General features: G+C 37.6%; 1 protein-coding gene across 1 annotated transcript in view; it reads left to right on the top strand.

The window, feature by feature from the left end:
• Positions 1-24381, top strand: part of twit (target of wit) — a 57033-nt gene extending 32652 nt beyond the window's left edge. Inside the window, exons 3-4 of the mRNA XM_073966260.1 lie at positions 22948-23157; positions 23265-24381. Of these exons, the coding sequence (XP_073822361.1) occupies positions 22948-23157; positions 23265-23494 (440 nt within the window). The 3' untranslated portion in view covers positions 23495-24381. The remainder of the gene's footprint in view (positions 1-22947; positions 23158-23264) is intronic.
• The last annotated feature ends 1566 nt before the right edge of the window (positions 24382-25947 follow it).

The following is a 25947-nucleotide window of genomic DNA, read 5'->3' as shown; positions in this document are numbered from 1 at the left end:
TAAGTCTGGTATACGCTCCACGATGGGCAAAGTATGGACCAAATCGGTTACTCCCTTCAAGAGTTATCGTGCGCACAAATTTTCCGAACATTTCCGAACTTTTGTGGGGGAGGTACCGGAAGAAGAGGACCGATATAGCTCATCTTCGAACTTAAACTAAGTTTGGGCAAAATATTACGAAAGCCAAAATTTGAACCGAATCGGTTCATCCGTTCGAGAGTTATCGTGCGCTCCAGCCAGCCAGACAGACAGACGGACGGACATTGCTCAATCGACTCCAAATTGTCTGAAACACATTTCGTCCAAACATACTTGGGGTCTAAAACCATTATTTCGATGAGGCACATTTTGCCCGTATGAAAGTGTATATACCCTTCATAGCCTAAAGGCTGAGGGTATAAAAATTCTCCTCTTTTTTCATTATCCTGTACAAAAAGCTTTAGCTACAAGACCGGTGAATGCCAAAAATGACAACTTCCAATTACCATTCAAATTAAATGTAACCTTCAAAAGTAATTGTTTAAGGTGTAACCATGCCTTTTTTGGCATTTATTTAGACATGTTTTTAAGAGGATGGGATATGTAATTTATTATCACCTTGACCTGAATTAAAAGAACAAAGTGCAAAAGTATGTAATCTTCATTTGAAAGAATTGTAAAAAACGATTGTAAATTTATAACAACGGATATTAAATGTTCACTTCTTAAATGGTTTAACATTAAGCGTGAGCGGCGGTCAAGTAAACAAAATACGCTATTGTACCTGGTGGCATGTCAAGAAATTGAAAATGACCATGTATGTTTGTTTGTCCTATTTTAGTCTGGACGGCACTCCTTTCTTTGGCAAGCAAGAAAATTAAGGTTGCGCTGTGCGCTGCAACTTCTTTTGATGAGGTGTGAAAGTATGACGTGGGGAAAGTTCTTCGTGAGCACACAATTGAAATTGTGAATTATAAATTTCGTAATTGTAAACCAATTGTTGGGGTTAAGCATTTGTTAAATGCAATAGTGGTGGTCATAAGCTGCTTCAAATGGGAACTTGTGTTGGCGTTAGTTATGACATATTTACAGAACAAAACCACATTGCATGGAATTTATTATTTTCTATTGCAGGTGTAACAGGAAATAGTATGACCTAATTCTGATTGCTGTAATACCATTATAAATATTTATCACGAATATCGTAGTTTCTTATCGGAAAATGTTGCTTTGAAATTATTTTACACATCAGAGATTTTTTTGATACTTTTTGTGTGGTTTTGAAATGCAGGGCATTTATTTTCACAAGATGAAAGAGGTTGTTGAAAAAAACACACTCCTTAAGTAATGAAAGTGAGTGTCATGTGTGCCGCCATTTATTTATAAATGCTTTTTGTAAGAATATATAATATATAATGCCATAATATTGAGGGTATAATTAAATTTGTTATTCCGTTTGAAACTCATCGAAATTCGTTGGAGACCTTATAAAGTATGCATATCCATTCTTGACCAGCATGAAAGTCTAAGTCAAAATATCCATGTCCGTCCGTTCGTCCGTCTATTGAAATCAATATACAGCTTGCAATTTTTAAGATAGAGCTTTATAATTTGGTATAGATGTTTCTTTTGCTTCTATGTAGGATGTTTGGTATTGAAAATAGGTTATAACGGTCCACGAATTTTCCACCCACTGACTTTGAGTCCCATTTTATAGCACAGTGTCATTTATCGAAATTTTCCGAAAAATGTGCTCCTTCTCGAGGCCATAACTACCTGAAGGAGCGTTCCAATGCTTTTGCGATGTACTAAAGAGTTCTTAATTATTGTCTTGGCTACAATTGTTGTTTTTGTGTTGGATCGACAATCTCAGTGTTTTGGTTGTTATATGCCAAAATATCCAAAAATCCTTGAAAAAATACTTCAAGTCAAAATCCGGGTCTCGATTTTCACCGTAGACATATGGTCTATTTGACTTTTTTGCTCAGTACAATCCCAAGAATCAGAAACTACAGGCGCCCGTGATGGTTTTCAAATCGCCCCACTCTAATATGTATAGTAGTATTGTATATATATATGCTTCACTCGGAGGCCGTTGGTCCATTGTGTTCATCCTGTGTAGATTATGGTTGAAGATTTAAAGATGTGAGGATGTTGATGCGGTACAGTGAAATGAAGATGATAGGGTAGAGATGATGAGATGATGGTGAATACAGGTAGGGTGAAGATATAAAGATGAGACGTTTTATGCCGAGGTAAAGATGATATTGTGGTGGAAAATAGAAGATATTGTGCTGCCAAGCCATGATAGGTGTTTGGCAAAGTTGAGTAGAAAAATGGGGTCTATGTTAGACTGGAAGGTCAGAGTGTCTATCTCATATCTACCCAGTGTTCGGTATCTCCTTGCTTGCAACAAGGGGCACCTACAAAGCAGATGTTTAACAGTCTCTATCTCGTCCGCATCTTCTCATAGTCTGCAGTAGTCAATGCCACTTTCATCCCATTTTGAGGTTAGAGATCTCGCTCTGCAGTGACCTGTTATAAATCCCACCTCAATGTTCATCCCTAACTTATTAAGTGAGAGGAGGGACTTCGTTCTTCGACGAGAGACCACAGGCCAGATCGCCTTAGATACCCTACAACCAAGTTCCAATAGCCATTTTTCTTGTGACCTCTCATTGAAGATCTCCCGAAGTTTGCCGATGTAGTAGCACGTTGGTGGCCGGACGGTTTCATTAACTGATAAGTCGATAGACTTAGAACCACCTCGAGCTAGTTCATCTGCTACCCCGTTTCCCATAATGTTGCTGTCACCCGGAACCCAACATATCCTTACGGTATCGTGTATATCCTGCAGAGTTTTCCTGCAATCAAGAATAGCTCTTGAATTTATGGTCAATGACTTGAGAGCATCGATGGCCGCCTGACTATCGACATATATAGTCACCGGTCTTGTAAGACTACCTTCAACCCCTTTCACAATTCAGCTGCTTTCTTAATAGCAACAATCTCCGCCTGAAAAACACTACAATTATCGTTGAGCTTGTATGAGTTTTTAATTAGTGGATTATCCCAGTAGACGCCAGCGCCAGTACCTTCTTCCATCTTGGTCTGTGTATATTACCAGACCGTCCAGCGGAAATATGCACTGAGCTCATGCGTCCCTGCTTGGGAAGATGACCGTTAAGGGGTCAAACTTAAAGGAGGTAGGCATATAATCGCGTACGCAACCATTGTCACATAACTCAAGTCGACTATCAATTAGTTTTAGGACATTAGAGTGTCCAAAGTGTGAACCACGCCAACACCCTTACTTCCGGAGTCTACAAGCAGTTCTCGCCGCATGCAACTGTATAAGGATAGCCAAAGGTTGGAGATCCAGGATGACGTTTAAAGCAGCTTGAGGGGTGCTTTTAACCGATCCCGTAATCAATCCCCTGCTTTTCCCAATCGAGTTCCTAAAGGAGTAGAGTGCCATGAGTCCTTTCTTCGTTCGCTCCTCTACATTTATTTGCCATGTCAAGCGATGGTCCAGAATATTGTCGAGGTATTTTGCTTCTGTAGAAAGTTCCAGGGCCACCCCATGCAGGACTGGAGGCTCGAAATTGGGAATTTTGCGTTTCTTAGTGAATATTACAAGCTCTGTTTTTTCAGGGTTTACTCCCAGGCCGTTGTTCTGGGCCCAGCTTGCAAGTTGTACCAGAGCTCTTTGCATGAGCTCAGATAGAGTTGGCAAGAATTTGCCACTTATCAGCACAACCACATCATCAGCATAGGCAACCACCTTGGTCTTGAGCCGGTCGTAGCATAAAAGTATTTCATTTATTAGAAGAAGCCATAGCAGAGGTTAGAAAACTCCTCCCTGCGGAGTGCTTCTATTAACAGATTTCCTAGCAGAACTCTCTGATATGCATGAGTTGATGATTCTACTTTTCAGCATCTCATCAATCCATTCCACAAGGATAGAGGAAATACCTATGTTGCTGAGAGCATTGTGGATTGATTCAAGCTTCACATTATTGAAGGCCCCCCTATATCGATAAAGGGCGCCAGCGTGAAGCCTGAATTTTCCATATGCTTATCAACGTGACCGACCACCTCATTCAGGGCAGTCTCCACTGATTTGCCTTTAGTGTAGGCATGCTGTGATTTGCTGATGTTATTGAGTTTTAGTTGTGTTCTAATTTCAATATCCAGTAACCTTTCTAGCGTTTTCAAAAGAAAGGAAGAAAGACTAATTGGTCTGTAGTCCATTAGTAGTGTGTGACTTGGCTTTACCGCTTTGGGGATGTAGGTCACCTTTACCTCCTTCCACAGACAAAGTATGTGCGATAACAATAAATAGGCCTTAACAATTTTCTATCAGGATAGATAGTGCTGGTTCAGCCACATTCTGTAGCATTACCGGTATTATACCATCCGGTCACGGTGATTTATAAGGCTGAAAACTGTTGATCGCCCACCGAATCCTTGTGTGGTTAGTTATTTTGTCAATCAGCTGTTCATCTTCGACAGTTTGGACTCGACTGTGACTTGCTGTTGGCAAGACAGATCCAGAGTCTCTAGACCGGAGTTAGTCCAGGAACCATAGCTCCGTTTGATACTACCTATGGATTTTGGGTCCTTAGATAGTATCTTACGAAACCTGGCAGCTTCACTAACTCCTTCTATCGACTCACTGAAACTAACCGAAGAATTTCGCTTAGCTTTCTTGATTTCACTCTTGTATTAATTGGAATTGACCTAATAAACATCCCAATCCGTACTGAGTTTCGTCTTACTGGCTTTATTGTAGGATTTCCTTGCTGCTTTACGCAGCTTGGCTAATTGTTTGGTACACCACACCGATTGGGATTTCTTCCCCGGATAGGTGATTGGACAGCAGTCCTTATAGCTCGTCAGGAGGGGTTTGGTAAGGGAATCCACAGCTCTCACGACATCCTCGACAGTGCGGAGAGTATTACATCCACATAGTTTTGAATTCGCCAGAGCTTAGAATTTCGTTGTCCTGCCCATGAGATTAATATTATTCTAGGCACATTTAATGCCAAAATTGGAAATGAAAATATCTTTGGCCCAACAGTCGGAAAATTCAGTCTCCACAGTGAAACATCTGACAATGGTATGAGGCTGATAGACTTCGCAGCGCCAAAAAACATGGTAGTTAGCAGCACCAGATTTCAATATCTCGGCATCCATAAAGGCACCTGGCTGTCTCCAGATCAGAAAACAAGAAATCAAATTGATCACGTTGTGATAGATGGAAGACATTCATCTAGCGTGTTGGATGTGCGTTCGTTCCGAGGAGCAAACATAGACTCGGACCACTACCTTGTTGCAGCAAAGGTACGCACCCGGTTGAACGTAGCAAACAAAGTACGAACAGACACAACACGAAAGTTAGACATCGGTAATCTGCAATCACAACAGATAGCCACAGCATATTCCACTCAACTAGCCCAATTGCTTAATCAAAGCACTCCTCATCCCGATAACATATCAGCGCAATGGCAAAGTATTGCCCACTCCATGCAAACAGCCGCAAAATCCATACTTGGATATCAGAGACCTCCACCAAGCAATCCATGGTATGATCAAGAGTGTCGTGCTGCTACCGAAGAGAAAAATGCGACATATAGGGCTACTTTACAATCCGTAGCAACGCGTAGCGCACGAGAGAGATATCGGGAGAAAAGGAGAGAGAAGAAACGTATTTTCCGCAGGAAAAAGAGGGAGGTGGAAAAGCGGGAATGTGAAAAGATCGAGATGTACGGGAACCAAAATGAAGTCTGAAAATTCAACCCAAGAGTCAAGCATCAAACTGATGGCTTTGGTACAGGCACATCCTCCTGTAGAGACCAGCAAGGTAATTTGGTAACTGATACAGATAGTGTGCTCAGGATATGGAAAGAACATTTTTCAAAACTGTTGGTATCCAATAGCAGCGAAGACGACAAAGATACCACATACCCAATCCCAGAAGATGGTATTGAATGTATACTGCCTAGCCAAGATGAGGTAAAAACAGCAATAAATCGGCTGAAGACAGGGACGTACGCAGAGAAATGGTTTGGTTCGACAAAATTTTTTTAGCTGCTTTAACAAATTATTACGATCTTTTCTCTAAAATAATTTTTGTTTTTGAAATTTCAAATGAAAACTGATATTGTTCTGAAGGTTCTCTACTGAAAATGTACTTTGTCAACAAGTTGCCGAAGAAATATTTAATTTTTTTGTGCGAATACTCTTTTTAGAGAAACTTCCAGTAAAACTGAATTCCTTCTTTATGCCATGCCAGTGTTTTGAAATTCTGTAATGAATAAAAAGGTCTTGAGGCTTTAAACTCATTTTGTATTGAAAACGATTACAAATTCAGTATTGTGCGGATTAGAAGTACATAAAATGAAATGTCTATTGGACAATATGTACGACACACAGTGTTGCCGCTTCCATACAAATGTGGACAAAAATAGAAGGCGTTGACCTAGGTTGATGAATTTTTGCACAAGTACTTATGAGGGTATAGGAATGAAAAATATCAACTTTGGTCCATATCGGTTCAGATTTGGATATAGCCCCTATATATATCTTTCCCCGATTTTACTATAACTCGGTCAATTTTAATCGAATTGCCTTGCCATTTAGAAAATTATTTTACTGCCTTAATCAAAATTTTGTATTCCTAGTTTATATCAATTTGTTGCTAAACAGTGGAATAAAATAATGGAGAAAAATGTATTGTTGTGCATTATAAAGTGATAATAGCTCTGTTCCTTTACGAGCAAGAATCTTCAAGTTTTACCACTTTTTACTCGAAAAGCGTTCCTTTACTTCAGACACCATACAATTCATATAGGAGCAGTTTACAACTTTTACTACTTTTGCCGGTTTTACCAAGTTCAAAAGTAGAGGAACAGACCAAATATCTGCTATAAATAGCATGCCAATCTGAATTTTTTCCTATCAGTAACAAACAACCGTAAACGAAATTAATGCTTAAACTTTGGTCATATGGTATTGTATTAAAATATGCTGTTATTTGTATTGTATATCACGGTGCTCTCGAACCAACTTTAAATGAAAGGAGCTTAGATGAGAAAATAAAAAAATCGCAATTTTAGGGTTTTTTTTTAGGTTTGGACGGTTTTGCTGGGAAACCAAAAGCCATTTCAAAATGTAAGTAAAGAAAATGTTGTAGCAGTGAAAATTCTCTACAATATTGTTTTTATATGATATTTTCGTGGGTTTTACCATTTTTGAGATATAGAAGTTCAAATTGGGACAATTCACTGAGTGTATCGTCTCCTTATAAAACAATGTCATGACTACAATTTTCAAACTTAAACTTATATATCTCAGAAATGGTACAACCGAGTAAAAAAATTACGAATCCCAATCTTGTAGAGAATTTTTACAGCTATACGACTTTCTGTAGTCCCATTTCGATAAGACTTACTGTTTTGAAGCAAATCGTGAAAACCTAACAAAAACCCAAAAATGTGACCTGAACTTCTTTATCTCAAAAATAGTAAAACCTAGGAACAAATCAAACAAATTTTCAAAGTTACAACATTTTCTTTAGCCCCATGTCGATAGGACTAGCTGTTTCCAAGCAAAATCGCGAAAACCTAAAATATACCTAAAAATGTGAACTTATTTCCAGCGATCCAGCGATTTTTTCTTGTTTTTGGATTTTTCTCATCTATGAACATTGCTGTTTAAGAATCCTCAAAAACTTCCCAGTTGTAAACTCCTTTCATTTAACGTTGCTTCAAGAGCACCGTGATATTGAGCCATCACGATAAAAATTTACCTAATCGAAAAAATGTTCTTAGACTAATCATATGTTTTGACGAAACCCGCGTCAATCAATTTGGATTCGATTTATTCCAGTTCCAGGCTCGTGCTCATTATAAATCTCGAACAGATCAGCAGATTTGGTCCAAATTTTGGATCGCGCAATATTTTGTCCAAACTTCATTAGGGCACCAGACTTCAAAATGTTTCCCTTAAATCTTGAGCAAAGTCCAATTCGATTTTTGCGATACCTAGAGTAGGTTCGAATATGGATTATATCGATTCACTCCTTCAGATACCTCCAACACTAAATTTCAATTATCCGATTTGGCCGAAACTATAAACATCCTAAAATTACGTACATATATCAAGTACCAAGAGGGTCTATTTGGGACAACATCTTCGGATACATCCCTCACAAAAGTTCAACATTAGTGTAGTTTAAGGGCTGTTCGATGAGCCATTGCACTTTTTGACCAATGGTACTTCTTGCGGTCTTGTTTACAGCGAATTCCAGGATTGAATTCCAAAATTAGGTCCACTTCCAAAATGGACTATATCAGTCAACACTTTCAGGTATCGGTTGCACAAAAGTGCAAAACTGTTGCGCTTTCATAGAAGTCACATTTTTGAGCACAACATAAGCATTGATTCGTAACGCCAACAATCGTAAAGTTATACACCCCAAATGTTTCGAAATTATTGTTGGAAAGTTTATACGTCGAAAACAGGAGACGAAATTCTGAAACTTCTTGGCTACACAATTTATAGAAAAAAATTGGCTATGTAGCCCGTATTCGCTCTGTCTATATATAAAAGTCTCAACCCATACAGGCTGAAGGTATATCTCTGTAGGCAAACCCGACTGTTACTTTTTACTTGTTTCACAGAAAACAAAACTTATGAATTTTCATCAGTTTGTCTCCGCTGTGCCGACAGAAGTGATTGGTCGTTGGAAAGTTTTAAAGGTCATCGAGTCCATAAACATCTAGTCGTACAATTAAGATAGAAATAAGCGGGAACAACAACCATTGATGTATCAGATGGAGTTTTTCGAATTAACCTATTTCTTCAGAATTTAGCTAAAATGTTGCCGAGCTCTTTTTAGAGATATTTTTTCGGCCATGTTTTTGCGTAGTCTCAAACAATACTGCGAGTTGGATTCGGAGTCTATGAGTCATAGATTGCAACGCCCGGCTCCTTTCACGGACTCTATCACTTCTGGTAAAATAGTAAAGTTTTGGTGTTTTTATGACATTAAAGAAAATTATTTTCTTACAATAATACAAGACTTTTTTAATGGCACTGAAGTTAGTGTGTGATATATGTACTTTACAGAAGAAACGGCGTCGGATCGAACTGTTTATATCCTCCAAACACTGTATATATCTAATCAACGTATTCGCGAATGCAATTCCTGTGTTCGAACGTGGATCTATTTTCACCAGTCTTTTCATGGAAGTTCTCCCACCAAATGATTTCCAAAATCCATATTACTGACGATATTTTTAAATACTATGCTAATAGCCTCGAATTATAGAAAATCTTTCGAAAGCTATTCGCTGCGGGATTTAGAACCCAAAATGCCAAATAAGAGCTAATGTGGTTGAAAAATCTGGGATACACCAAAACGTACATCTATATGGGTAATATTCATTTTAAAGATTTTTTAGTTATTGCTTCAATTCTATTGGATAATTTGGTTAAAAACTTTTGTATGGAAACTATACCGAACGTGGTCTGATATGGTTCAATTTCAATTCTAAACATCCAATGACTAGTATATTATAATCAGTTCCAAATTTCAATCTTGTATCTAAAATATTGTGATCTCTCTCTATTGAATGTATATACTTCGTGGTAATGTTGAATATACATAAAATCAACTAAAAACCATTAAAAATAGATTTACGTAACGATACACAACATTTTTAATTTTCATGATTTTTGGTCAAGTTGGGCCCCCCCCGAAATGAAATCCTGCGTACGTCCCTGGCTGAAGAATAATAAGGCAGCAGGAGCCGATGGCTTACCAGCCGAGCTGTTCAAAACCGGAGGCGACACGCTGATAAGGTGTATTCAACAGCAAGTTAGCACCATCTGGCAGGAAGAACGAGAACCCGACGATTGGAACCTGAGTATCCTGTGCCCCGTCCACAAGAAGGGAGTATGCTCTAACTATAGGGGCATAAGTCTACTCCCTATTGTCTACAAGCTCGTGTCAGGGATATTGTGCAAACGACTAAAGCCTATGATCAACGAGATAATTGGACCATACAAATGCGACCTTAGACCTGGCAAGTCCACCATTGACCAGAATTTACCCAACCAGATCGGCACTTACCACCTTCTTGTCGATTATAAAGCAGCCTTCGACAGACCGCTGCTTTCAAAGGTATTCCAAGCCATGTTTGAATTTGTTATCCCCGCAAAACTCATCCGGCTTTGTAAAATGACTTTAACTGACACCAGGTCCTCAGTTAAAATAGGAAAGAACCTCTGCAAAAAGTTTTGTACCAAAAGAGGTTTCAGACAAGGAGGTTATACGAGAGGCAAACGTCAAAAGAAGTGGCACAATCTACACCAATAGCCACATGTTACTTGCTTATGCTGATGATATAGGCACCATGGGACGATCAGTAAAAGAAGTAACCGAAGGTCGAAGGAGAATCTGCTAATGTGGATCTGGCGGTAAACGGTGAGAAGACCAAGTTGATGGAGTCGACGCGCAATGCGTCCATTGAGCTCGGACCTACTGTTAAAGTTGGTTCCTATAATTTTGAGGTAGTAAAAGACTTCGTCTACCTCGGCACCTCCGTAAACACAACAAACGACATCAGTTGTGAAATAAAAAGAAGAATTGTATTGGCCAACAGATGCTACTGTGGCTTAAGTAAGCACTTTAAAACTAAGCCATAACTCACCAAACAAAAATAACGCTTAACAAAACACTGCTACTACCCGTGCTGATGTATGGCTCCGAAGCCTGGGTACTAGCGCAAGCAGACATGGCAGTCCCTGGTGTGTGTTGAGAGAAAAAATCTTCGAAAGATCTACAGACCAATCTGCGTTGACGGTGAATATCGACTTCGCATGAACCACGAGCTGTATCTGCTATACAACGACATCAATATAGTTAAACGTTTCGGGATGCAGCGACTGGGTTGGCTAGGCCATATCATAAGAATGAGCGCTGATGAACCCGCCAAAAAGGCGTATAAATACGGACCGCTTGGCGGTGCACGCAGAATTGGCAGGCCAATAATATAATAATAATTGTTCCACAAACATTCCATAAGGGACAAGGGAGACTTCTCTCATATCAATGAGTACACCCCGATTCATATTAGCACAATGATATGGGACCTACAGTTTATCGCCGAGTCCGAACGGCGTGTCTAAGACACCACTTTTGTAGAGAAGTTTTACATTGCTGAAATACTCAGGGGTATTTTTTTTTACTGAGGGGCATTTTGCCACCGTTGAAAAGTGTTTTGATGTTGTCTGGCCGGGGAATCGAACCCACGACCTTATGTGTGAAAGGCGGGTATGCATACCATTGCATCACGGTGGCACCCAAGGAATAGATGGCGCAAACAAGTGGATGAAGAGACGAAAAGGCGCGGTATTCCAGAGTTCGAAGCAACAAATAGAGAGATATTTTCTTAGTTGGCCTATGGAACAAATGTTCTGTAATGGGCCAGTTAAGTAAGTAAGTAAGTAAGAGCTTAGAATTTATCCCAATCCGTTCTCCTGGGATTTCTATGAGGGCTTTGTGCTACCCCGAGTATAGAGATCTGAAATTGTATCATCTTGTGATCCGAAAAGGAGCACTTTTCCCCATGGAACAGTACCTCCCGATTTTTGGTATTTTGAAGGATTTTGCCTCAATATCTCACCGAAATGGCTGAAATTTGGTATATGGTCTTCGTTGGGGGTATAAAACTTTCCCAGTGAAATTTGTCGTAGATGTCCACGTCTTAATATAGCCCCCATAGAACAGTACCTCTTGATTTTCGATATTTTGAAGGTTGTGGCCTCAATATCCCACCGAAATGGCTGAAATTTAGTATTTAGTCTACATTGGGGGTATAGAACTTTTCACCTGAAATTTGTCGGTATAGGTTGACGTATTAATATAGCCCCCATAGAACAGTACCTCCCGATTTTCGATATTTTGAAGGTTGTGGCCTCAATATACCATCGAAATGGCTGAAATTTGGTATTTAGTCTTCGTTGGGGGTATAGAACTTTTCACCTGAAATTTGTCGGTATTGGTTGACGTATTAATATAGCCCCCATAGAACAGTACCTCCCGATTTTTCGATATTTTGAAGGTTGTGGCCTCAATATCCCACCAAAATGGCTGAAATATAGTATTTGGTCTTCATTTGGGGTACACAACTTTCCATATGAAATTTGTGGGTATAGGTCCTCGCCTTCATATAGTCCCCACAGAACGGTACCTCCCGATTTTCGCTATTTTGAAGGTTGTGGCCTCAATATTCCTCCGAAATGGCTGAAATTTGGTATTTAGTCTTCATTTGGGGTATAAAAATTCCCATATGAAATTTATGGGTATATGTCCTTGCCTTCATATAGCCCCCATAGAACGGTACCTCCCGATTTTCGGTATTTTAAAAATTGGGGCCTCAATGTCCCACCGAAATGGCTGAAATTTGGTATTTAGTCTTCTTTGGGGATATACAACTTTCCATCTGAAATTTGTCGGTATAGTTCCACGTTTGCATATAGTCCCCGTAGAACGTTACCTTCCGATTTTCGGTATTTTAAAGTATTTTACCTCAATATCACACCGATCTGGCTGAAAGTTGGCTTTAGTCTTCATTGGGGGCATAAAACGTTTAACCTTAAATTTTTCGGTATGAGTCCATGTCTTCATATATAATCCCTAGAACGGTATAGCCAGATTTTCGGTATTTTAAAAGTTGTGGCCTCAACATCCAACTGAAATGGCTGAATTTGGTATTTAGTCTTCGTTGGTTGTATAAAATTGTCCACCAGAAATTTGTCGTCATAGGTCTTTATATAGCCCGCCCCCACCCCCATAGAACAGCACTCACGGATTTTCTATATTCTAAAAGTCAGTGGTACAAACATTCCTTACAAAAAATCATACAGCATACATCCACGTTTTGTGAAAGGCCCCATGCAAGGGTACCAACCAATTTAAGATTTTGTTGAAGATTTTAATCACATTTTCTTACCGAATTGATTGTTAATTGAAATTTTGTGTTTCCAGAAGATAGAAAACTTAATCGCAAAAAACTCTCCGTATACCTGTTGATTGCCTGCGGGGTCTTGCATTCATAAAACTCCAGTTTATTTAAAAAAACTACGTTTTATTCTAAGAAAAGAAAATTTACAATAAAATTGGTATACATATTCAATACATGACAAATAAAACTTACGAAACAATTTACCCCGTTCAATTCGAAATACAATTCAACAATAAAAAAATATTAAAATAATTTCTAGTTACATTCAAATTCAAGGCATGCTAATTCCAAATAATAATATTAAACCTCAAAGCATGCTATTACCCAACAAAGTATTCTATTCATACATTTTACAGATTTTAGAGAAATAACAATACCTACATATATGTATATAGGTTTTAGTCTAACCCCGTTATTGTCCAATTTTATGTATCTCGAGGGTTTTTTGTAAAATTTTCGAACCGAGATTACTGCACTTTGGCATTGTGTTTAGTCAGAGGATAGAAAGAACAACGATGAGCTCTTTTAAAGAGAGTTGCAACATTTTCCTTCTGAAGTGGATGTAAACTGAGATTCTGGAATCTCAATGGGTAGAAAACCTCCGCACAGAAAAAACATCAGTTTAAAGTGACTATCATCCGTCAGAATATTATTCTCCTCCAAGGAATTATACTTAAAGTAGAGAAAGATCTTGTTAGTTACTAATTGTTCATATTTACTTCAATACTGTGGTGGTGGTGTAGGGTATAAAAAGTTCGCCCCGGCCGAACTTAACGCATTTCTTAATTGTTTTTTTTTATATCCTATTTCGCTGCCGGGAAAATTCGCAAAATAAACTAATTCAAGCATTTAACAGATATCGATTGCATTTGCCAATAAAGTACAGTTAGACAAACTACGCCTTCCTGTTTGAATCCAAAAAATATTTTTCCTCTTCACAAGAAATTCACATAAATTGCCTCGCTTCCTCCACACAACTTTCATTTTCGTATGCCCACATCAAAAAGAATTGTTCTACAAAACTGTTCACGTTTTCTAATTTCAATATGACAACAATAAAATCTCAAAAAAAAAGTGATGACGTAAATGTTTTACAAATAAAATCACTTTGTTTGGCATAGTTGAACAATTGGACCAAGTTACTACCACTACTGATACACACAAGCCATAATATTATTCCAAAAAAATAAGAAGAATAAGAATTACCCTTAACACAGATTTCTGGTAGGCGCCAATACGGCTGCCAAAATTCACACAAAAAACGAATTGTCTTCGAAAATATTTAATTCTTTGACTGGGTCACCACATAAAATGTTCTTAAAATAGTTGTAAGGCAAAGCTACTAAAATGCTGACGATGATGGTGATGATGTCAACGTACTGCGGGAAAAGCGTGAAATCACTCACAGCAACACATCGCCAGCAGATATATAAACCCTTGAAAAGGACAAATATGTTTGTGATGACAACCCACATATCAGAAACTCTAACAACAATAATAGTTTTGTGTTCTTGTTTTTTTATTGGAGTCGAAGAAAACAATTTTTGGAACAACACAATTGGAATTCTAATATACATGGCATGGAAATACCAGCCAAATGACACCATTTTGTTGTTGTTTTGTTGATATTTATTTTAGTTCGTGACTTCAATAATTTGAATTATAATGGAGGCATAACTTTTGATATTTTCTAGTTTTATGGTCCATATCAAAGCATCTTTATCCTTATCCTCCTCCTACACGATTAGAAGAATTGAGGTCAAAGAAAGTTGTAATGGGGATTAAGCATCATTCGATATCCACTCGAACGTACATATAGAAAACTTCTTAGCTACAAAAATAGTTGTTTATATAAAACAAGTAAGAAAGGCGTTAAGTTCTGCACGGCCGAACTTTTTATACCCTCCACCACCACTGTATTGAAGTAAATAGGAACGATTAGTAACTACTAAGGTCTTTCTCTGCGTTAAATATAATTCCTTCGAGGAGAACAATATCTTAACTGATTATAATCACTTATACTGATAATTTTCTGTGCGAAGGATCTCTACCCATTGAGATTCCAGAATCCCAGTTTACATCCACTTCTGAAGGAAAATGTTGCAACACCCATTAAAAGATCTCATGGGGATTAGACAAAAGCCTACACATATGTATATGGATAGTTTTTTGCGAGTAAGTTTTCTATCTTCTGGGAACAGAAAATTCCAATTAACAATCAATTCGGTAGGAAAATGTGACTAAAATCTTCAAAAATTTTAAATTGGTTGGTACCCTTACATGGTGTCTTTGGCAAAGAATGGACGTATGCTGTCTGATTTTATGCAAGCAATGTTTTTTACCCCTGGCAAAGACTTTCAAAATATCGAAAATCCGTGAGTGCCTAGTAGAGCTATATAAATACCTATACCGACAAATTTCAGATGGAATGTTGTATACCCCCAAAGAAGACTAAATACCAAATTGCAGCCATTTCGGGGGGATGTTGAAGCCACAACCTTCAAAGTAACGAAAATCGGAACGTACCGTTCTATGGGGACTATATGAAGACGTGGGCCTATACCGCCAAATTTCAGATGGAAAGTTTTATACCCCTAACGAAGTCAAAATACCAAATTTCAGCCATTTCGGTGGGATGTTGAGGCCACAACCTTCAAAATACAGAAATTCGGAAGGTACCGTTCTATGGGGACTATATGACGACATTGACCTATATCGACAAATTTCCGGTGGAAAGTTGTATACCTTTAAAGAAGACTAAATACCAAATTTCAGCCATTTCGGGGGGATGTTGAGGCTACAACCTTCAAAATACCGAAAATGGAAAGGTACCGTTCTATGGGGAATATATAACGTGACGTGGACCAATACCAACAAATTTCAGATGGAATGTTGTATATCCCCAAAGAAGACTATATACCAAATTTCAGCCATTTCTGTGAGATGTTGAGGCTACAGCATTCAAACTACCGAAAATCCGAAGGTACCGTTGAATGGGTATTATACGAAGACGTGGACCTATAATCGCAAATTTCAGATAAAAGTTTTATACTACCAACGAAGACTAAATGCCAAATTTCATCCATTTTGCAGGAATATTGAGGCCACAACCTTCAAAATACAGAAAATCGGAAGTTACCGTTCTATGGGGGCTATATGAAGACGTGGACCAATACCGACAAATTTCAGATGGAAAGTTGTATGTCCCCAACGAAGACTAAATACCAAATTCCAGTCATTTCAGTGGTATATTAATCCTAAAACCCTGAAACAAGTAAAAAAGTATCAGTCGGATTTGCCTTCAGAGATGTGAATTGAAACACTTTTTCCCAAAAAATATGTATTTAGTATTTATTTATTTATGTATTAAGGGTTTCAAGAATTTTGGGCGTATGAACTTGCCGACGAAAATAAAAGAATGTCACCATACAATTTGATCTTTTGGCCCATAAGGAAACATGGACTTGCCCACGAAATAATATCGCTGTAAAGAGGTCCACTAGTACATTCGGTAAAAATTTACAAAGGATCCTCTAACAGACCCTTAACCGCACAAAAATGTTGAACATTTGTGTAGGTGGTACCCCAAGGAGTGTACCGATAGGGTCCACTTTTGAACATAAACTAAGTTTGGAAAAAATATTTCGAGATCCAAAATATGGACCAAATGATATATCGCCAGTACCGCGAATATTTTCGAACTTTTGTGGGGAAGGGACCGGAATGAGTGGACCTATAAGCACCACATTCGAATTTTATTTAATATTCGAAGAAATATTACGATATGCAAAGTGTGGACCAACGCAGTATTCGATTCGGGAGCTGCCGTGCGCTTGGCTGGTGGTGAAATTCAAAGGTGGCGCTTGCTGGCCGTAGTTGTTTTTTTTTACAGCATTCGAGTTATTTTCTCAATAAGTATGGACTTGCCACTCCAAAAACCTATACCTTCGTAATAGGTGCCTTGAGTGCAACCTGCTACAAGAAAAATCAAAACGATTCGGGAGTTGGTCCTAAACTGTACTTTTCCGACATTTTGTGGGGGGGGGGGAGGTACCCGAAGGAGTTGACATATATAATCCATATTCTATACGGAAATATGTCTCGTAGAAATATTACGATGTGCAAAGTATGGAAATGTTTTGAACTTTTGTGGGGGAGGTACCCGAAGGAGTGGAACGATATGACCCATCTTAGAACTTGTTTTAATTTTGCGCAAAATGTTACGACTGCCAAATTTTGGATCGAATTTGTTTATCCGCCTCCACCACACATGGCGCCTTAGCCGGTTTTTACAGTTTTCCGGCTATTTTCTCAGGAAGTATGGATTTGAAACTGAAAAAGCTTGTACCGTCGTAAAGGGGGCGACGAATACAAGTTGCAGCAAGAAAAATCAAAACGATCTGAGAGGAGGTCTTAAACTGCACATTTCTGAAATATTGTGTGGGGGGTACCTGAAGGAGTGGACCGATATACATAGTTCATATTCGAAGTTGATCTACGTCCGGTAGAAATATTACGATGTGCAAAGTATGGATCTAATCCTAAAGTCCCTTCCTTTGTAGGGGAGGTACCCGAGGGAGTAGACTGATATGACCCATCGAATTTATAATAGGTTTGGACAAAATTTTACGAAAGCCAAATTTTGGACCAAATCGGTTAATCCGTTCGAGAGTTATCGTGCGCTCCAGCCAGACGGATGGACATTGCTAAATCGACTCCAAATTGTATGAAACGGATTTTGTCCAAACATACTAGACCACAAGTATGATTGGACAAAATCCGTTTCAGACCATTATTTCGGTGAGGCACATTTTGCCCGTATACAAATGTATATACCTTCGTTAGCATAAATGCTGAGGGTATAAATAGCGAAAATCGGGAGGTGCCGTTCTATGGGGGCTATATCAAAACGTGGACCGTGAAAAAAAAAACGTGGACGTAAGACCACACAACGTGGACGTGAAATGTAATAATGAACTATTTTCAATACAAAACCTCCTAGGAGTAATAGAAACTTCTATACAAAATAAAAAAGCTCTATCTTAAAAATTGCGAGCTGTATCTTTATTTCAACTGACGGACGGACATGGCTATTTCGACTTAGAACTTTATGCTGATATTATAAAATATATACTTTATAAGGTCTTCTGCGAATATTTCTATGTGTTACAAACGAAATGACAAATTTAATTATACCCTCCATGTTATGGGGAAAACCATAGTTTCGATTCTCGCCACAGAATTTCATTAGTTCCCTTGTTTCTTGTTTGTGGATATTCTCCACCCAAGTTATTTTTCAATAACTCCATTAACAAAAAACTTTTTATACCCAAACATCAATTACAAACGAATGCAACATAACAAAATGTTGTTGGTCTGTTTATTACAGCAACAATATAATAGATCATTGGTGGCGTTTTTTATTGGAATAGAGTTTGCACTTTTGTTTTTTCAAAATAGTCCGGCTTAATGCCATTGCTGTTGTTTGATCTAGCCATGTCCGTCTGTTGCAACCACTCTAGCGTCCGCAATAATTGAGATAAAACACTCAAGTGTATTTTTCCACTGGTCAAGTTCGAGGATCAGATTTATAGGTCCATGTTTTGTTATAGCCCCAAAACAACGGTACCATCCGATTTAAGGTATCTTTTAATTTTAGTGACATTTTTAGTGGCATTTAGCTGAAATTCGACACTTGAAGTTTTCACTGGCCAAGTAACTCGCAACTTTCGGTATTTTGAGGATTTTAGCAACAATTTTTAACCGAACTAGCTCTTATTTGACATTTGATGTTCTCAGTGGTGCCCAAACTTCTTCACCAAAAATCGTCATCATAGGTCCACGTTATGGTATAGCCCCCATATAATGGTACCTCCCCATTTAAGCTATTTTGGGGATTTAGGCTAATTTTTTGACCGAACTAGGTGTAATTTGACATTTTAAGTTCTCAGTGGCCCAAAAACTTCTTCACCAAAAAGCGTCAACATACGTCCATGTTTTGGTATAGCCCCTATACGACGGTACCTCGGTATTTTATGGATTTTAGCTACAATTTTTAACCAAACAAGCAAAATAAATGGTCATTAAGCTCGATTCCAACGAGAAATTTGAAAAAAAGTTCGATGACAGAGAAGCCACTCTACAGCCGATATGTGTGATGAGCCGCTCTACCAACGTCGAAACATGCATGTCACATAGTGGTGGTTGTGTGGGTTTGAATCTTCGGCTTTTCTTTTAAGCTCGATTCCAATTAAAGCTAGCTTAAATTTGACATTTCAGGTTCTCCGTCGTTCCGAAACCTCTCCACCAAAAATCGTCCACATTGGCCCACTTTTTGGTATAGCCCGTATATAATGGTACCTCACAATTTTCGGTATTTTGAGGATTTTAGCTACAATTTTTAACCGAACTAGCTGTAATTTGACATTTGAGGTTCTCAGTCGTCCCGAAACTTCTCCACCATAAACCGTGAAAATAAGTAAATTTTTTGGTATATCCCCCATATAGATATACCAACAAATAGATTTTACATATTTTTAATTTTCTTTATCTAATTTAGACATTTGGGGTCGAACAATTTTTACACCTAACAGGCAACTAATTATTCTATTTAAGTTCAGATTATTTTATGATGGAGGAGGGTGTAAGAAATTCGACCCGGCCGAACTTAAGGGATGACCCCCACCGGTAAATTTATGAAAATCGAAAAATGTTTTATTGGATTAATTTAAAATAGAATATGTGGTGAAATGTTCAAGTCGATCGGAACAATATTGCCTGAGATATGAGCTTTGGAAGGGAAAAATATATTGTGTTTTGTATGCAACATAGAAACTAAAAACGTGTTTTTCTCGAAATGGCATTTTGAAATTTGTGCCAACTATAGCTCGAAAACTAGTGAACCGAATCAAGGATATCAAAATCTAGTCCTTTATCGTTAGATTTTATTTTTATTATACCCTACACCACTATGTGGGGAGGGTATTATAAGTTGGTTTTAGCCAAAAAGTTTGTAACGCATCGAAATAATGGTCGAAGACCCATTCTTATATATACCAAAATGAATGTCTCGACGAGCTGAGTCGATCTGGCGATGTGTGTCCGTCCGTCTGTCCGCCTATCCATCTAAACCTTGTAATCACGCTACAGGTCGCAGTTTTGATCGGATCGTCACCAAATTTTGGGTGTTGATGAGGAATCCGGAGGGGAAGAAACCTATTGATTTTAATGACGGTCGGATAATATTTAGGGCTCGGAATGGTCAAAAAACTTATTTGGAGAAAAAATCATCGTTTTATTTCAAAGCGAATAACTCCGTATCTATAAGGGGTATATCAAAAGCAAAACCTGCCAATTTTCCGATTTTTTGTAATCAGGTCGCTACAGGTCGCAATTTTGATCGGATCGTCACGAAGTTTTTGGGAGTTGATGCGGGTCCCACAGAGGAAGAAGCCTATGAGGTTTGGTGATGGTCGGATAATATTCAGGAGTCGGAATAAGCAAAAAGCTTATGTGGAGAAAAGTCAACGTTTTTTGCTTATGCGAATATCTCCGCTTCTGGTAGGAGTATTCCAAAAGGAAAGCCCGTCACTGGACGAAGAAAATATCTTCTTTACATCGATGCAAAATATGTTGGCGTACGTGGCAAACAACCGAGATATCGCGAAAGTAATATATCCATTTTTTCCATTTTTTGTACTCACGCTATAGGTTGGAATTTTTATCGGATAGACACGAAATTCTTGATGGGAGCCTCACAGAGTAAAACACCTATTGATTTTGGTGATAGTCGGATAATATTTAGGGCTCGGAATGGGGAAAACCTCATGTGGAGACAATTTCAAAGTTTTATTCTTTGTAAATATATAGGCTTCTAGTGAGGGTATTCTAACGGCAAAGCCTGTCAATGGAATTCTTCCATTTTTATACCCCCCGCATTTATGCTAACGAGGGTATATACACTTTCATACGGGCAAAATGTGACTCATCGAAATAGTGGTTTAAACCCCAAGTATGTTTGGACGAAATGTGTTTCAGGCAATTTGGAGTCGATTGAGCAATGTCCGTCCGTCTGTCTGTCTGGCTGGCTGGAGAGCACGATAACTCTAGAACGGATCAACCGATTCGGTCCAAAATTTGGCTTTCTACCAGACTTAGATGAGGTTCCAATGTGGACTCAATCGGTCCACTCCTTCGGGTACCTCCCACACAAAATTTCGGAAAAGTTCAGTTTAGGACCTGCTCTCGAATCGCTTTGATTTTTGTTTTAGCAACTTGTATTCACTGGCCCCCATACGACGGTACAAGTTTCATTAGGGGCAAGTTCATACTTCCTGAGAAAATAGCCTGAAAGTTGCACAAAATCCCTATGACACCGTGTGAGGTGGTCGGAGCGCAAGATAACTCTCGAGCGAATCTGCCGATTGGGTCCAAAACTTAGCCTTAGTAATATTTCGTCCAAACATAGTTTAAGTTCAAAGATAAGCTATATCGGTCCACTCCTTCAGGTACCTCCCCCACAAAATTTCAAAAATGTTCAGAAAAATTGTTCGTACGGTAACTTTTGAAGGAAGTGGCCGAATTGGTCCATACTTTACACATCCTAATATATCTACTAGATATAGATAAGGTTAAAATATGGACGATAGTTGTCTCCTCCTTCAGGTACCTCTCACACAAAATTTCGTATAAGTTCACTTTAAGACCTGCTATCGAATCACTTTGATTTTTGTTGAAGCAGCTTGCATTCGCTGCCTCAATTACGAAGGTAAAAGTTTCGTTCAGGGGCAAATCCACAATTCTTGAGCAAACAGTCCGAAGGGCGTAAAACCCCCCATGGCACCATATGTAGTGGCTGGAGATCCACTTCCATAATGGTCAATGTCGATCCATTCATTTAAGTATTTCCTCCGCAAAACTTTTGCTCTTTAATCCTAATCAACATTTTTGTCGTTTCATATGCCCAAAATATTTAAAACCCTCTAAATACATACGTTTTTTAGGAACAAATTGATTCAATATACACAGGCTGAGGGTATATCTCCGTCGGCCAAGCCGACTGATACTACAGGTCGCAATTTTGATCGGATGGTCACGAAATTTTGGTTGCTTATGGGGGTCCCAGAGAAAAAGAGGCATATTATGTTTGGTGGTAGTCGGATTTTATTCCCTTAAAAGAAATGTTTACAAGTGAAAAGCTTATGAACAGGGGTAGTGGTGTAGGGTATCACATGGTAGGCCTCGTCCCGACTATAGCCTTTGTTCACTTGTTTTTTTTTATAATATTTTTCAACGAAAATATTCAGACACTAGATTAATATGAACACATCAGATGAAAAAAAAAATATACCAAAAAAAGTTTGTTAGTTTTCTTCCAAAAAAAATCATGAAAAATTGCTTTTTGGCCTTTACAAGTGGGGGTCATCCCTTAATGTTTTTCCTTGTTAATTTGTTTTAATTTGCTCTTGGGGGACGCTATCAACTTCTGTCTTTGTTAAGCTATTTTAATAAATATTTTTCAATATAATTCACTTCCTAAGTGAAAATTGTATCAATTATTATATGAAATGACTCATGGCGAAAAACACGTTCCGTAGACACCCCGTTAATATTTTAAATAAATTATGATCATTAAAAACCAATAAATTCTGTGAGGAAAATTATTTAATAATAAATAAATATTTAATGATTTGTAATGAATGGATTTGCCCAGTGGGATATTAAATACCGTTTAGCTGTTCATATGTTTCCGAATGAATGATTTATTAGTTTGTTGATATCCCCATTGGTATTATTAATAGTTATTTATACTGTGCAGTAAATCACAAAATATATACATAGAAAAAAGTCTTCTATTTTTATTTTATTTTTTTTTTAACCTTTCAATTAATTTAAAATTTTTAATATGTGTATATCTTTTTGTTTTTTACAGCTGCCGAACCCAACCCAAACAATCGTTTACAATGCTGGCATTGCAGCTCCGACACAGTTGGGGCTGAAGAATTCTGTGGTGAAGTTTTCAATGAGGACAACATACCTGTAGATTTACTAAAGGAACGAAATCTCAGTGTATTGCGTGCCTGTAATAGCAGCATAAAATCCGAACATGAAAGGCCAGTTTGTCGTAAAACTGTTGAAGAAAGTTAGTACCACTGGTGTTTTTCCTTTTTTTTTGTTTTTGGCAATTTTAATTATGTAAATGAGATGGACATTAATGCGTATCTCTGTTTTGTTTTTTGGTCATTTCAGTTAATGGACAAACGGTCACAAAACGTTTCTGTTACTACACCAACAAATCGGATACCTTGACTCATTGCATGGATGATCCCACCGAGAAAAATGTTCATCGTGTTTTTTGTGAAGATTGTCTAACTGAAAAATGTAATGGCGCCATTGCAGTGGGTGGCAATTATTTGGGTCTGCTATCGTGTGCTGTCACCTTGCTGATTATCTTTGTGAGCAAACATGTCAATGTTTAAATATGTATGTATGTTTGATGTGTGCGGCGTTATGGAGTGAAATTTTCAAATGTAAACTTTATGTGGTGGTGGTGATAAAACACAAAAAATGCAAAGAGAAGCCGAGGAAAAAGTAAAGCTAGTAATCCTTCCCTCCCTACCCATCTAACTTCCGTGTTACAATTAAGCCAAAAACCGTGTATGGATTTTGTTTTATTATTTTGTGATATTTTTTCTTTGTTAATTATTTTTTTGTAAGTTTTTTTACATTAATTTTAAGGCTAAGTTGTTAAGTAGTTAGTATAATAACTAATTTTATGATACATACATATATTATTTTAAAATAGGTTATACATTCTCATGTATGTGTGTAATTATCATAGCGATTCTACTTAGTTAGTACCGCATAAAACACAGCACAATTTTAATGGAATATTCTGAACATTTATGCCCACGAGATTTTCCGTGTTGTAGTAGTACATAATTTTTTTTATCTGCAAATATTTTGTTATTTTTAAAAATATTATTTATACACAGTTTTGCTCTGTGATTTTAATTTTAGCTTAGTTTTATATAAAAAAAAGCTTATTTTAATATAATGTTATTATTTTGAATAACCAAAGAAAACTCTAAAAATCTATAAAATTAAATGTATTCCCCATTTGACAACTAGAAACAATTTTAAGTTCTACTTTTTAAACTGTTAATGAAACGAAATAATTGAAGTGCTTTGAACACAATTTGCCTTAATTTAATTTTTTGGCCTTAATATAATTTTATATTGAAATTAAAAATACATATATTTTATAAGCATCCATTTTTGCCATATTTGTAAATGTTCAATGTATACAAAAAAAAAAAAACAACCTCCGAATATGAACAGAAAACCAAATAAAGTTACATTCAAATTCTGTTGTTTTACTTTTATTTAATAAATTAGGAAGAGCGTAATTAATACACCACAACCTAGGTTTCACAATTCACCCAAGGAAAAATATCGACACAGTCTAATTCTATCACAGTTGATTTGCGACATGTCTGATACCAAAAATAAAAATTCGAAATCCAAATATATATTTTTGTATAACCTCAATCTCTAGGTTAACCGGGGTATATACACAAGTAAACAAGTTGGCATTGTTGACAACTAAATACCCTTGTTCTATTTACCGATCCTTAATTTAAAACATAACAACCCAGCAAAAGACCTTACCAAATAATGTGTTTTAAGAATATTTTTTGTTAGTCGCAACTACTTACAAAACCCACTACTAACCCATTATTTTAATGAGGACATGTCGCACTAAATAACTAGTTATTTTATAACTACTAGAATAACTATTTATTCTATGGCAACTAGAAGTTGAAAAATAAACTAAACAAGTAAAATGTATCAGTCGGCTTTGCCGACAGAGATTTACCTTCAGCCTGTGTAGATTGAAATACTTTTCCCCCCCCCAAAAAAAAACTTCTGTATTTATGGGGGTTTTCAAAATTTTGGGCTTATGAACCGACAAAAGTATGGATAGGATTAAAGCTCAAAAATTTGCGGGGATATCGATAGATAGGGCATTTTTATCACACTAGCCTACGAAAAACATAATTGGACAGATAGGGCCCAAATTTGTACTAAGTTTCGACGATATTTAGAGATCCAAAGTTTGGACCAAATCGGTTGCTACGTCTATGAGAAATTGCGCGTACCATTTTAGCGAATATTTTCGAACTTTTGTGGGGGACGTACCTGAAAGAGTGGACCCATACAGCTTGTCTTTGAAATTAAACTAAGTTTGGAAACAATATAACGAAGGTCAAATTTTGGCTGGAATCGGCATATCCGTTCGAGAATTATCTTGCTCTTCCACCCATAAACATGGTGTCATAGGGTTTGTTTTTCAACTTTCAGGCTATTTTCTCAGGAAGTATGGACTTGCCCCTGAGGAAACTTGTACCTTCGTATAGGGGACAGTGAATACAAGATGTTACAACAAAAACCAATGCGATTCGGGAGCAGGTCCTAAACTAAACTTTTCCGAAATTTTGTGTGGGAGTTTACCGATTGAGTCCATATTGGAACCTCATCTAAGTCTGGTAGAAATTTCATAATGTGCAAAGTATGGACCAAATCAGTTACTCCCTACAAGAGTTATCGTACGCACAAATTTTTCGAACATTTTCGAACTTTTGTGGGGGAGGTACCGGAAGGAGTGGGCCGATATAATCCATCTTTGAACTTGAACTAATTTTGGACAAAATATTACGAAAGCCAAAAATTGGACCGAATTGGCAGATCCGTTCGAGAGTTATCTTGCGCTCCAACCACTACACACGGTGTCATTGGTTTTTTTTGTACCTTTCAGGCTATTTTCTCAGGAAGTATGAACTTGCCCCTAATGAAACTTACAGCAGCGTAATCAACTTGCGTAAACAAAAATCTAAGCGATTCGGGACCAGATCCTATACTGAACTTTTCC

The sequence above is a fragment of the Musca autumnalis genome, unplaced genomic scaffold, assembly GCF_047663935.1.
Source record: "Musca autumnalis isolate F117 unplaced genomic scaffold, ASM4766393v1 scaffold_2, whole genome shotgun sequence".
NCBI lineage: Eukaryota > Metazoa > Arthropoda > Insecta > Diptera > Muscidae > Musca > Musca autumnalis.
This window is presented reverse-complemented; position numbering and strand designations above follow the sequence as displayed.